The sequence below is a fragment of the Arvicanthis niloticus genome, chromosome 6 (genome assembly GCF_011762505.2).
Source record: "Arvicanthis niloticus isolate mArvNil1 chromosome 6, mArvNil1.pat.X, whole genome shotgun sequence".
Lineage (NCBI taxonomy): Eukaryota > Metazoa > Chordata > Mammalia > Rodentia > Muridae > Arvicanthis > Arvicanthis niloticus.
Genome location: NC_047663.1, coordinates 29,265,865 through 29,279,891, shown reverse-complemented (window position 1 = coordinate 29,279,891; position 14,027 = coordinate 29,265,865). Strand labels below are relative to the sequence as shown.

The 14,027-nt window shown below is 44.8% G+C and overlaps 1 protein-coding gene across 3 annotated transcripts in view; it reads left to right on the top strand.

Moving 5' to 3' along the window:
• Window positions 1-388: 388 nt before the first annotated feature.
• The window catches only part of Ca10 (carbonic anhydrase 10), a 500,017-nt gene continuing 486,378 nt past the window's right edge, over window positions 389-14,027 (top strand). The window contains exons 1-2 of one of the 3 annotated variants that reach the window (XM_076936024.1): window positions 389-465; window positions 1,999-2,642. In XM_076936024.1, the coding sequence (XP_076792139.1) occupies window positions 2,582-2,642 (61 nt within the window). In that variant the 5' untranslated portion in view covers window positions 389-465; window positions 1,999-2,581. Of the gene's footprint in view, window positions 466-732; window positions 1,079-1,619; window positions 2,643-14,027 lie in introns of those variants that run through there. The other 2 variants (XM_034507461.1, XM_034507462.2) reach the window with 2 other exon arrangements.

Genomic DNA, 14,027 nt, shown 5'->3' with positions numbered 1-14,027 from the left:
CCCCCGTCCCAGCCTCACGCCGCCCGACTCCCCAGTATAAAGAATCTCTAGACTCCCTAGACTCCATTCAAGAATCCGAGGAACCCTCTGGTGTAACTACTTTGGCTCTCATGCCGCACCCTTAGATGCCACACAGTCTGGGTGCTTCGTTCACTGTGTTCGCTGGATCTACTATGTAGATCAAAAACATGGTTCTTTCCCACCTCCTTCCTTTCCACTTATCCACCCTTTTTACGCTTATTAGACCGAGGCTCACAGTGAAACGGCTTCTAAGCATTTGCAATTTAAAAGTACAAAAATATGCCCCGTGGGTTGTGCGTGTGTTTGTTGTGTGTGTCCATCCGCGCTTATGCAAAACCTCCCAACGTCACACTTGGGTATCCGGACAAGCTCCTCCAGAAATCCCCGATCTTTCCAGGGATTCCCTGTGCCCTGCCCTCCTCTTCTTCAGCTCCCTTAAAAGAGGTAGGTCTGGGGCTTTTGCCAGCGACTCCTGCCTTGATAGACGCACACAAATCTGCTGCAGTTTGTCCTTCCCTGTTCACCCCAGCCCTTTTAGGCGAACAGTCCAGAGCGCAGGATTTCCTAGCATTTACCCTGCATCCTCACTGCATTCCCAGGCCGCCTTTCCAGGGCTAGACTTTCTGCGGACCCGGCGGCTCCGGCTCCGCCTGGGTGGTGGGTGGTGCTCTCGCCGCCCCCTCCTTCCCCTAGGGCCGGAGAGAGCTGCGCGCTGGGCAAGAGTGCGCGCGCGCGCACGGGCTTGCTGGGGAAATCTCCTTCCCTGGAAGCTGCCGAGTGTCGCTGACCAAGAGTATCCCGGGGTCCATTAAAAGCCACCAAAGCGTTTGAGAGCTTTTCTAAAGCAAAACGGTGAATGAAAAACAAGAAGGGAAACCCGTTTCCCGGGAGGCCTGGGTTTCCGATGGTATCGGATCCTCACGTAGCTGGTCTGATAGGGACGCGCTTGGCGGCCGCTGGTACCCGGACTTAGAGCGTCCGTTGCGAGAGGAGGGAGGTGAGGGACTTGCGGGCAAGAGTTGCACCTGATCAGGGAACCTGCGAAGAGAACTGTGGGGTAAGTAGCCTTCCTCTGGTATCCAAGCAGATGGATCGGTGGGGGGAGAGGGAGGAGGAGGCAGGAGAGGGACGAAAAGGAGAGGGCAGGGAAAGGATTACGAAAGAAAAAAAAAAAAAAGCCTTCAAATTCCACTGCAGAGGGAATGAGCACAGCGCAGTCCTTCCAAGATGAGTCCCGCACGGCTTTTCTGTAGAGAACGAGCAGCCGAGAAGTTCTTTTTAAAGAAAAAAGAAACTCCAAGCTCCCGGAGGGGAAGCGGGGCAGCCGGGCGGGGCGGAGTTCCAAGGCAGGCGCCTAGGGTCCCAGCCCAGGCAGCGGCATGAAGTGCTGACGCCCCGCTACCGCTCCTTCTGTCCTCACCGCCCTACCCGGGACGGACTCTTTGCCTCCGCCCCCGGGTGCCTGGCCGCCCCGCTGACGTGGGGACTCCGGGCGGCGGCACGGACGCTCACCTGGCCGTGCCTTCTCCTCCCCCTCCTCCTCATGCTCCCGCCCCCACCTGCCCTCCTCCTCTCCAAGTGGGAAGGCGTCGGGATCCGTAGGCGAGGAAATAACGACCCCTGCAGTTGCATTGCGGAAAATCTCGGCGGCGGTGCTAGTTGCGGACGATGGAAGCGAGGCAACTGCGGGGTCTGGGGAGCCCTGGAAAATAGCCGAAAAGCAGAAAGCGCGCGTGCAACGAGGGGAGTCAGTGAGGCTCCCGACTCACCCCAGTCCCGGGAGCCTAGCCTTGGGCTCGGCATCCTGGAAGCATCGCCTGAACCCAGCTTGGAGGCGGCAGGCGGCGCGAGGACTTGGGGAGCAGGGAGGGTCAACGGAGGCAGCTGGTGACCTGTGTTTTCGGGCAATAATCTCCGCTTCTCTCTCTTTCTCTGTGTGCGGTGTCTGCTCCTCTCCCCCCCCTTACCCTCCGGAAGCAGGAGAACCGACCTGATCAGAGACAGCTGCCACCCTTTGACCATGCCCCGGTGAAGGGGGGCGGACTTCGAGGGCAACTTGTCGCGGACTACCTGGGCTCAGCTAGCACACGGAAAGAGAGCAAGAGCCAGGAACTGCATAGCTCGGCCCAGCGGGGGGCTGTTGTCTATGTCTTCTTGGGGCGCCCGGCGGATCGGGGTCTCGGTTTTGCAGGAAAAGCCCAGCGCTGTTGGCTTCAGGTGGCTGCCGCCGCCGCCGCCGCGGTCGCCGCAAGTGCCGTTTCCGCCGCTGGTGAGAGGAGCAGAGACACAAGAGCGGGGAGACCTCCGAGGCAACGAGGCATCGGACATGTGTCAGCACATCTGGGGAGCACATCCGAAGAGCCCGAGGGGAGATTTGCCGAAACAATTCAAACTGCGTTATTGATCTTGGGGGTGACTGTCCCTGGTCGGCTGTCGGGTGGGAGCGCGAGTGTGCGCTCTCTGGAGAGTGTGTGCGTGTGTGTATGTGTGTACCGTGTCGGGCTCCCCCCTTTCCCCCTGTTTTCCCGTCGAGTGATGCACCTGGAATGAGAATCAGAGGATGGAAATAGTCTGGGAGGTGCTTTTTCTTCTTCAAGCCAATTTCATCGTCTGCATATCAGGTACGGGACGTGCTGGGGTTACTGGCGGGTGGTGTGTTCTCCGGTGGTGTTTGGAATGTGTGGGGTTTTATTCTGTGCAGACTTAGGGCGGGAAGCACAGAGGTGGCACGGGCCTTTTTCGTTCTGTGGCTTTGCTATCTTATTAATCAAAGACCTTCTAAGCCCAAGGGTGTGTGCAGGGGCTTGTGTGTCCGTGTGTGTGTCACTGTGTGTGTGTGTGTGTGTGTGTGTGTGTGTGTGTGTGTGTGTGTGTAGGAGTGCCGCTATGAGTAGGATCTTTGTGGCGTCCTGGAAGGGAGAAGGGATGGAGCCTGAAAAAGAAGGCAGATGGGTGTTGATTTTCAACTGCTTTCCTGGCTGAGAACTCTGGCGCCGAAATCTGAGCCTTGGTATCCCCCACCCCCAACCCCTGGCTTCCAAAGTTCCCAAACTCAGTGGTTCCTGCTGGCAAAATGGATGCAGAGCCTTGGTTTGGTATCTAGGCACTTTAAAGAGACTGCGGGAAGATGCAGGACTGGGGAATACCCTCCTCCAGCTGCCTTCCCCAGATGCTGAAGAATCCTGGTGTCTGAAACCCAGTGGCACAGCCCTCCCACCCCAAACACACCTGAAACAATACAGTATTAGAAATGCCGCTTTAGATTAAGGTCTTAATTCCCAGTAGGAAGGATGTGCTGGCTCAGTTGCTGATCACAGGCTACTCATGCCAGCTTGTGGCTTTTTTATTTTTATTTTTTTCTTCCAAATAAGAATCCAGGGTGGGTGTTGAGGTGACTAAGGCAGGGTTTGTGCCTGCCTGTATCTGAGTATCCTGTGTTGGGAGGAACTGTCATTTCCAAGATGTATCTTTCTTGATGCAGGAATGTAGGGTTGGAGGGAACTATGTAGATATTCCCCAGTCATTTGGCTCCTCCCATTGACCAGCTCCCACTCCGGTTCCCTTGCACCTGCCATTTAAGCACTCAGGGTGTAGCCCATTTGCGGTTCTCTCTTCTGCCTGCATTCCCTCTGCAGAATTAGGGACTGAGCCAACTTCCCATGAAGTCTCCATAGGTAGATGGGCAGAAGCCCTGTCTCTCTGAGCAGACATGCTTGAGCAGCTTTGGAGTAGAACAGGTTTCATGCCTCCTCCTTTAGCTCTGTCAGTCCCCACCTCCTAAACCAGACCTGAATCTGGCTGTTAAAACCCCTTCTGTCTTTTCTTTACTTTGGATCCAGTTCTAAATACTGCTGTTTCATTTCAGTCTTCTCCAAAGACAGAATGGGAATCTGTTATGCGAAATCATGTTTGGAGCTTGGCCACTACTAAAAAACACGGCAGTGTAATACTTTAGAGAGTTATGTCCATATTGTAGACAAAGGAAGTCTGGGTCCATTCCCTTTTGCACACAGTGAGAGTTCTTACTCTATTGCACACAGTAGGATTTGTACTCTACTGTACTCTATCTTCCAGTATAAATATTGAGGTGACTTCTGAAGATTTATGAGTCCTGTGACCAGGGATGGACTGTGTGGCATCTCACAAGACCATATTACACACCTTTTTACTGTATCTCTCCCTCTTTCTCTTGTTCCATATCATTTCACTACCTAGAAAATACACTTTTACTACGTCTTTCTGGTATCATAATCATTTCCAGAAAAGCCACCTGAGTTCCTGTAATGCTGGATACAGTATAACACTGGGTGAGGGGCTAGACTTTCTTAAGAATCCTATTAGTCCCCAATCTCAACCCTTAATCTGGCCAGGCAATGAGATAGGGGGGAATAAAGTAGGCAGTAGTCTGTTTTTAGCCTCAGAGTTATTAATGGGATACCTGTCATGGTTGCATTTGATTTGGTGTGTCAGCAGCTAAATTATTCAGCTAGAAACACGAGGAGGAGGTTATTTCCACCCCAGAAGAAGTGTGTATGGAGTTTGTGGCCTTTCACATGTATTTACTAAATAATCATCATTGCGATGTGATGAGGAGAATAAAAGTGTAAGCAAAACCAGCAGCTATCAACTACACAGAAAAGCAGGCTTCCACTCAGAGTGCTCAGTTAGGATCTGCACTGATTTGCACTTTGTGGGATCTGTAGGCAAAGGTGCAGCGGTGGGTGTGTGTTTACACATCACACAGCTGACTTCAAAAGCCCCTTCTGTTCCTCCAGCCAAGGGGTTTTCCTACCAGCAGCGCAGCTCCTTCTTCAGTGAAGTTCATGTGTGTCTGAATTATGATGAGTGAGATGATCACCAGTCACAGTTGCTACAGTTTGGGGGCTTCAGCTCTTCTCTTCCCATCTGACAGCCCCAGGATGTGTAGGAATGCTATGTGATGTGCTGAGGTTGAAGAACGATGCCTCAGAGAGGCCTTCCTGGGTCTTTCATTTCTGTTTCTATGATTTGCAGTTTTAATTTACTCATGAATGAGTTTTACCAGAAGGAACAGAATCCTCTGATCACAGAATCCACTGTCATACCTTTTGAACTATAAATGGGGTGGGGGCACTTTTTCACCACCTTAGAGTGAGCTTCCCTGGCCAGTAAATGGGTGCTAATACATATTACATTACCAGACAGTGAAGGATGATACATTGTTAGGCTTGACTTCATTATTGAGGAGCATAGGCTGGGAAAGGCCAGGAAAAATCTGCAGCATAAACATTCTGCAGGAAGAAAATACTGGTGGTAACTTTGCCTATGGAAGGTCTGTGTAATGGATTTCATTTGGTAGCCTTTGCTTTCAGGAACACTCTGGGCTTTGTAACTCAGCATTTTATTAACCCAAGGTCCCAAACCACATAGACACAGAGAGAGAGAGAGAGAGAGAGAGAGAGAGAGAGAGAGAGAGAGAGAGAGAGAATGAGAGGGGGAGAGGGAGAGAGGGAGAGAGAAGAGGGGGTGGAGAGTTTCCTCTTTCTGTCCTTTATTTGGCTATGTCATATAAAATATAGATGCTCAGGCTTGGTCTGTTTTGTTGCCTTGCTGAAATAATCTGATTGGCAAAAGGACTAAGAGCCCATTTGGCCAGGGTTACCTTGCTGCTGAGTAAGGAACATGCATATCGTCCACTGGAGGGATCATACCAATTTTGGCAAGTTAGTGACAGCACAACGAGGCTCAAAAAAGGAATGCCATGGTCTGGAAACTAAACGTAGATCTCATTTGGCTAAAGATGTAAGGTAGCAGGGATCTGTAAAGAGACCAGGGAGGGAAGAAAGGGGAAAGAAGATTGAGAGGAAGAGAAGAAAGGAAGGAGAGAAAGAAATGAGAATAAATGTGTTTTTCTTCTGTGCTAGCTAGAGGACTGTTCTCTTTCTGCAAAGGCATCTCAGCTCAGTGAGAGTGGATGTTGAGCAACACAGGAGGGAATTTGCTGGTCCAAAGACAGCTGCCTGATTGAATTTCTACACTGTACTCCGATTCCCCACTTATGTAACTTCACTCTGTGCCGGTTTGTTCATGAAAGCAGCAATAGCCACTTAATTATGGGACAGCACCCCACATTTTAAATTTAACATAGATACTTTGATTTGCTCCTTCTTAGAATTTGTGGAGGGTAATTTTATAGGTGGGGCAACCCAAGTCCCCAGAGGTTTGAAGAATTCAAATCCAGGTCTTCTGAGTAAAAATAGCCATATATTCTTTCAAGTTTTGGTTTAAGACTTTTCAAGTTTGATTTTTTTTATTTAATTTTTAAAAGTTCGCTATGTCTAATTGAAAGAATAATTCATGCTAAATTAATATTATGCTTCAAGAACTTGGAAGTAAAAGTTTAAGGCAATTTACATCGTAAATTTATACTGGAAAGCTAAAAAAAAAAAAAAAAATGTAGTAACATAACACTTGAATTGGGCTTAAATCTGTCCATCAGATGAAACTACTACCCAAGTAGCACTGGCATCTCTTGATCATCATTCACTGTAAGGAAAAGATACTTCAGACTTCATATGCTTCTTTTCTAACCTAAAAGCTAAAATTGTTCTATGTATAGAAAAGTAATAGTAGGGTGCTACATGATTCTGTGGCTTAGATGAGATGATAAATGATGTTTAATCATTTTTCACTTAGCAGAATGTCTGGTGCCTAGCAAATAGACACTAATATCAACTATTATTTATTTTCTACAGATGCTATTGTATGTAGAGTTGATCCACATAGAGTAGGACTTCTCTTTCTTCCCTGTTGGCTTCATTAAAAGCAACAAGAATCATCAGTCAGGGACTCTGGGGGTGGCTCACTTGTTAAAGTCCTTGCTGCACAAGCGGGAACACCTAAGTTCAGATCTCTGGCAAGCCTGTAAAAAAAGCCAGGCACAGTTGCATATGTTTGTAATTCCCGTGTGAGAAAGTGAGTCAAGCAGACACCCTGAGCTCACAGGCAGCTTAGCTGAATCAGTGAGCTCCAGGTTCAGTGGCAGGGCAGGTCTCAAAACATAAGATGGAAAGCCATTGAGGAAGGCACCCAAGACCGACCTCTGATATCCACATACATGCATATAAACATTCATGTGCATATGAATTCATACCTACATATATAACATACACAAATACATGCATATAACATACATCCATGCACATGCACATATATTCACACACACACACACACACACACACACACACACACACACACACACACTCAGTAGCCAGCACATTTGTAGCATAGAAGCATGGATACCACATCCAAGAAACTCTTGAGCGAATCAGAAGTGTATCTTTTTTTCTTTTTTATTGGATATTATATTTACATTTCAGATTTTATCCCCTTACCCCATTCCCTCCACCACCCAGGAACCCCTTATCCCATCCCCCCTCCTCCTGCTTCTATGAGGGTGTGCCCCCACCTACCCCCACTCCCACCACCCTCATCCCCCCTCCCCCACTCAGTGTTCAGCCATCATGTGGCCAAAGATCTCCTCTCCCACCTATGCCCCACAAGGACATCCTCCCCTACATATACAGCTGAAGTCATGGGTCCCTCCCTATGTGCTCCCAGGCTGATGGTTTGACCCTAGGGAGCTCTGGTTGGTTGGTATTGTTGCTCTCCTCATGGGGCCACCACCCCTTTCAGCTCCTTCAGTCTTCTCTTTAACTTCTCCATTGGGAACCCTTGATCAGATCAATAGTTAGCTGTGAGCATCTGCCTCTGGGTATGTCAGCCTCTGGCAGACCTCTAAGGAGACAGCTGTATCAGGCTCCTGTCAGCCTGTACTTCCTGACATCCATATCAGTGGCTATCTTTGGTGACTGCACATGGGATGGATACCCAGGTGGAATGGTCTCCAGATGGCCCCTCCTTCAGTTTCTGTCCCACACTTTGTCTCCATATTTGCTCCCTTGGGTATTTTGTTACTCCTTCTAAGTAGGACCTAGTCATCCACACTTGTTCTTCCTTCTTTATGAGCTTCATGTGGTCTGTTAGTTGAATCTTGGCTATTTCACGCTTTGGGGCTAATATCCGCTTATCATTTACACAATGGAGTATTACTCAGCTATTAAAAGTAATAAATTCAAGAAATCCTTAGGTAAATGGATGGAATTAGAAAATATCATCCTGAGTGAGGTAACCCAATCACAAAAGAACACACATGGTATTTATTCACTGATAAGCGGATATAATCCCAGAAGTGTATCTTGAATGAACGTCTCATACAAACAGGACTAGTAGCATTAGATTTTAGTGTATCACCAGGATGTTCTATACTTGTTCTTTTTTTTTTTTTTTTAACGCAATATTGAGTGAGGCAAGGCGTGGGACATCTTATCACTCAGTCACCTGTAGTGCCTTGTACCAAAATCAACAGGGTTTTCCACATTCTTTCACATGCTTCTTATGTAGTATAGATCAGTATAGACTCCTCTTTAAAGTTCTTTCTAATTAGAAAACTGTGTATGTGTTTTCTATAACTTGAAATATAATATTCCATTAAGTAAAATCAAGCCTCACTCCAACAGGATAATTGTGTCATTAGCAATATGATTTCTTAAACCAGTGGTTCTCAACCTTTCTAATGCAGTGACCCTTGAATACAGTTCCTCATGTTGAGCTGACCCCAACCAGAAAGGTATTTTTGTTGCTACTTCATAACTTTAATTTTTCTACTTTTATGATATCTGATATGCCACCACTGTGAGGGTCATGACCCACAGGCTGAGAATTGGTGCTTTAAAGTATTTTGCTGTGTGAGATGTCATAGTTAATGACAGACAGCATCATCCTAGGTAAACGTCTCTAGACAGTGAGTGGAGAGAACCTTAGCAAGCAATAGGAAATCCCAAGAGTGGAAGAGAAATGTCCATGTGGAGAAATCTTCCCTTGGGTGCAGAGAAGACACCAGGACCAAACACCTGTCTCATCATCTGCATTACGTATTTCATATTTGGATTTGAGGTTTCAGTTTAGAGGAAATCTAAATGTCATAAGTCTGTAAGATAGCAAGTCCTTAAAGAAAGAATATGGATGCCAGAAGGCTCACCCACAACCCAGTCCTGCTGTAGTCATATGCATGGTGTAGGCAATTGCCTTAGCTTCTTAGTCTTGGGTTACTCACCTGTAAAACACAGTATTTATCTGCCTTGTCTATTTCTAAAAGATTATTTGAACCAACATCAGAAATGAAATACACCCTTCATGCTTTGCATATGTACAGTGTTTATATAATTGGATGAGCCAAGCTATAAAAGCAAAGTTGAGAGGCATGCGGAGAATATGGAGTGACATAAAACTATATGAAAATGCTTAATTGCTTAGGTGTAGTTTAGTATAATGCATTAGCATGTCTAATATTAGAAAACATTAGGAATGATATCCAATTGTCTAATATATAGTATAAATACTATAGATGGGGAAAACATGACCATGAAGAAAACAAAGATAGTAGACTGATGTTTGACTGTGGAATCAATGAAATGGAGATCTTATTAGCAAAGGAAAGGAAGCAGGTTTGAATGAATGAATGCCCAGGAAGGACTGCCACAGCAGAAATCCAAAGTTTGCTTTGAGAGACACTAGGGTGTCAGAAAGAGCCTTCTTAGGAAGCTAAAATACTAGAAAATACAGCGTACAAACACCATTTGGGATTCTCTTAATAACTATGTAGCATCGCATTAATTCAGTGAATTGAACTATTTTCACACTTGCTCGCAATTCTAACTGCTTTGGGTCTCAAGTTACTGTTGATCACTTTGGGTTTCTGCTGTACTTGGCTTAGCTTGTACCTATTTGGGATCATAGACCATTCGGGGTTTATGATGTGGAGTGAGTTGAGCTTTCTCGTCTGTATGGAGAAATGCAGAGTTGACACTACCTGATGCTGTAGGTACAACAAGGAAACGATGAGGATAACAAAGCAGGATTGGTTGAATGCCTAGCATAATATCTGGACTACAGTAACAATGGGCCAAATTGAGTGTGTGGGAGAATCAGCATAGACTGGAACAAACGGAAGCCCACATGTGAAGGACAAGTTTGTCAGCCATTGTCTAGAAGGTCATTATGTGGTAGTGTTAGAGAATTAAAGTAGGCTCAGTGGGACAACCCTTTTTCATCTATAAAGTGAAGATTGGAGACACGCACATACAATCTGCCCTTGTATCTGGCATGCAGTAGTTGCACAATGAATTGACGCTATCCCCCACAAATAACCATACTTCATCATGACTAATATCAATAATAAACATTGCTTCTAATATTTGAAAATGTTTTCTTGTAAATGCCATGCGATCCTTCAGCTATTTTCTCTGTGTTCAACATTATTCAGCATGCATGTACATACACACACACACACAAACACACACACACACATACTCTGAACAATTCCTGGTACTAAGTGTTTTATATGATAATTAATACTGTGTGATAGAGGTTTATAGACTATACTGGGAGTGTGAAGGAAAAGCAGTTAGTTCTTGGTGTATGAAAGTGAGGAAGGGAAAAATTTATAAAAATAAAAATATCTGAACTAGAAAAAAAACATGAGATTTCACAGTAAAGGGCAAGATGGAAGAGAAAAACCATAAGGAAATAATATGTTCATAGCACGAAGCAAAAATGTCAAGAGTGAAGTGAACTAGGCATATGGACTCAAGGGTTTAAATAATTGGCTGGAACTAAGGTTACAAACCAAGCTGCAGTCACAAGGAAGGTCTCCCAAGCCAAGATGAAATGTTGAGACCTTAGTATTTTTGTTACAAGGAGCACAGGAAAAAAAAAAGACATAATCTATTTTGTGTGTGACTTACACAATACATTTGTACTTTGAATACTGGAAGCAATAGCCTAGAAACCAAACTCTCTTCATTCCTCACCACCTATATTCTTGATAATTGAACACACAGAAATACCTTTTTAAAATTCCAGTCATTAGCAATATAGTGAGTTCCAGCCTCAAACAAAATAAACACCATAAAACAAGAAAAACAAGCCCCAAATCCAGGAACAACAAAAACCCCTAGCTTCCTAAATCAGTTCTGCCAGTATGGGACATTCCATGAGGCAGGCCGAACACAAAGAGTCATTTTCCTAACTCTTGGAAACCAGCTTTATCTTTTTGTTTTTAACCCTTGGTGTTTGCATATTAAAAAAACGAAAATATCTTGACATTGTACTTGAATAATAATGATTGTATTTGTTAATTAGATAAAGTCAAAGAAGGAAATATCTACATGGACATTTGTGTTGTGAACCTTTAGGCTATACAACAGATGCCACCCTTGCATGAAACAGGTGGTCAAGCTACCACCCAATATTCTGCATCAGTTTTATCTAATTATACTCTATATAACTCTTGTTTCCAGTGTATTGCACGTTCACTTGGGAAAACATGTTTATGATCCACCAAATTACAAACTCATTGTATCCTTTTAAATGGTACAGTTACTATGAAGAGGATATCTATAAATCTATCTCTAATTACCTATCTATCATGCATCTAGCTAATCATCTATCTATATCTATCATCTATCTATTATCATTATCTATTTATCTACAGAATTATAAATACATACAAATATACAAACCTCAAATAAAGTAGTTTTCTTTGTTCACCTCATGATACAATGTCTACTGACCCTGCCCTAATCTTTCCAGGCATTTGGGATCAATCAGAATGAGTCAAATACTGAAATTTCTCTGCAAGAACTTATTATATAGTAAAAAGTAAAATCTCAAGGTGTGTGGTAAATATTGTCGTAAGGATGAAGACGGTGAGAACAGAGAAGGAGCGTCTGACTCATTTCGCAGGTGGGGGCAGGTTGGACGAAGAGGGTGGGCACCATTAGGGTGCTTGGGCTGAGTCCTGATGTTAAGTGTTGACTTGGAAGATTTGTGTTGATGAACCAGGAGGGTTGAGATGGAGCAGCAATACTGGAACCAGTATCTGCAAAAGCAGAAGAACAAAACGGGTCACTGTGAGTCCAGTGGGTGTCACAAAGGCAATATGATAATTAGAGAGTGGACGAGATCAACTTGGAAATGTACTCAGAAAGTATGGCTTCAATAACAGTAACGCCTGGGGAATAAATAATGATGGGGAAAACTGCCCAGGGCCACTCTGTGTCAGAAAGGTCTCTCTTTGAGACCCAGGAGAGTATGGCGTTTGATCACTCACTTCATTAGGGAGAGACTGGTCAAAAAAAATGTTTATGGTACTGGTTTAGCCATGCCCCATTTGGCTGAGATCACTAAGCATTTTCCAATGTTGTTTCTGGTTCCAGATGGCTTCCCAGAACCTTTTGAAGAAACACAGGTATAGAGTAGTGTTCAATCTTCTTCTACAGCTTATTACTAAGCTTCTATACTTTAGGGAAAACATCCAGAAATCTATCCGTCTATCCATGTTTTGGAACATCTCAAGCAGCACCCAATTTACTTTATTATTGAACATTTTTCTTTTTTGCAGTTCTCATCCCAAGCAATTTTAAATACAATTTTAAAGGATCTCCAGCATGCAAGGTTTGGGGGAGGACCTTCCAGTAATGACGAGGAGTCTAGGACAGCCTTTATTACAAAGCCATGATTGTTCTTTATTAGTGGGATTCTGCTGTTAATAAGGTATCTGGGGATTGGGGTTGGTTGCATTTGCATGAAGGAGCCATCAGTATGGCAGGGGAGAGATTATCCATGGTTATATGAAGGCGAAAGCCTACAAGTATCTTCACCTCCCGGTCTGGGAAAGGTGACAGTTTTGTCATAGCAGATGCAGAATTCATCCTTAACTCTGTCCAGTACTTCATGCCCAGTGGCTTAAAGGGGCTGGCAGTAGGAAATGAAGCTTGTGACTTTCAGCTCAGTTTTTCAGAGCCAAGTTTTGCTGGCTCTGCAGCACATTTGGCAGTGATGTCAGAGTTGGAATAAACACATTTGCTGGAGGATATGAGTCAACATATTTCCACTCTGCTCCTCCCCTCTCTGTCCTCACTACATACCTTGTATTCTCTGTGAAAATAATGCGGATGGCAGAGTTTACTGAGTGAGCACAGCCCTTTCCTCTGAAGTTGGGATTAGCAGTGAATGACTCATGGGGCTCTAAAAATCAATGCATAAGGAAACATATTTACAGCAGGTTTCTTTGGTTTTGCTTTCTTTTCCCAGTGTTTAATATGTTTGTCTATCCATTAAACATAAGCCAATGAAAATCTCTTTCTTGCAATGTAGGCAACGGTTCCCACATATGGTAAAATACAGTGAACAAAATACATTGACGTTGGTCCTTGCAGAATGCACGTGTCATGATATACAAGCATTACAGTTCCCATTGCTCAGTCCAGTCCCTGACATCTAGAAGAGGCTCAACATGAACAAATCAATTAATACATAAATGAACAGAAAGGAGTGATTTAGAATTACTTCTTTACTTCACAAGAGACTAAGAGACAAGAAGTATTGTTGTAGGAAGGAGAGGTAAATCAGACACCTTTGTCAGTTATCCTCTTGCTTCTACCACATGCTTCTACTGGTAGATTTTCTTTTCTATTTTTTATTAGATATTTTATTTATTTACATTTCAAATATTCTCTCCTTTCCTGGTTTCCCCTCTGGAAACCCTCTATCCAACCTCCCTTCCTCCTGCTTCTATTAGGGTGCCCCTCCCACCCACCCGCATCAGCCTGGCATTCCCCTACACTACTAGAGCCTCAAGCCTTCACAGAACCAAGGGCCTCTCGTCCCATTGATGCCAGACAAGGCCACCCTCTGCTACAGCTGGAGCCATGAGGGGCTCTGCCAGAGCCTGACAAATACAGAGGCAGATACTTACAGTCAACCATTGTGCTGAGCACGGGGACCCCAATGGAGGAGTTAGAGAAAGGAGAACTGAAGGAGCTGAAGGGATTTGCAACTCCATAGGAAGAACAACAATATCAACCAACCAGACCCCCCCCCCAGCTCCCAGGGACTAAACCACC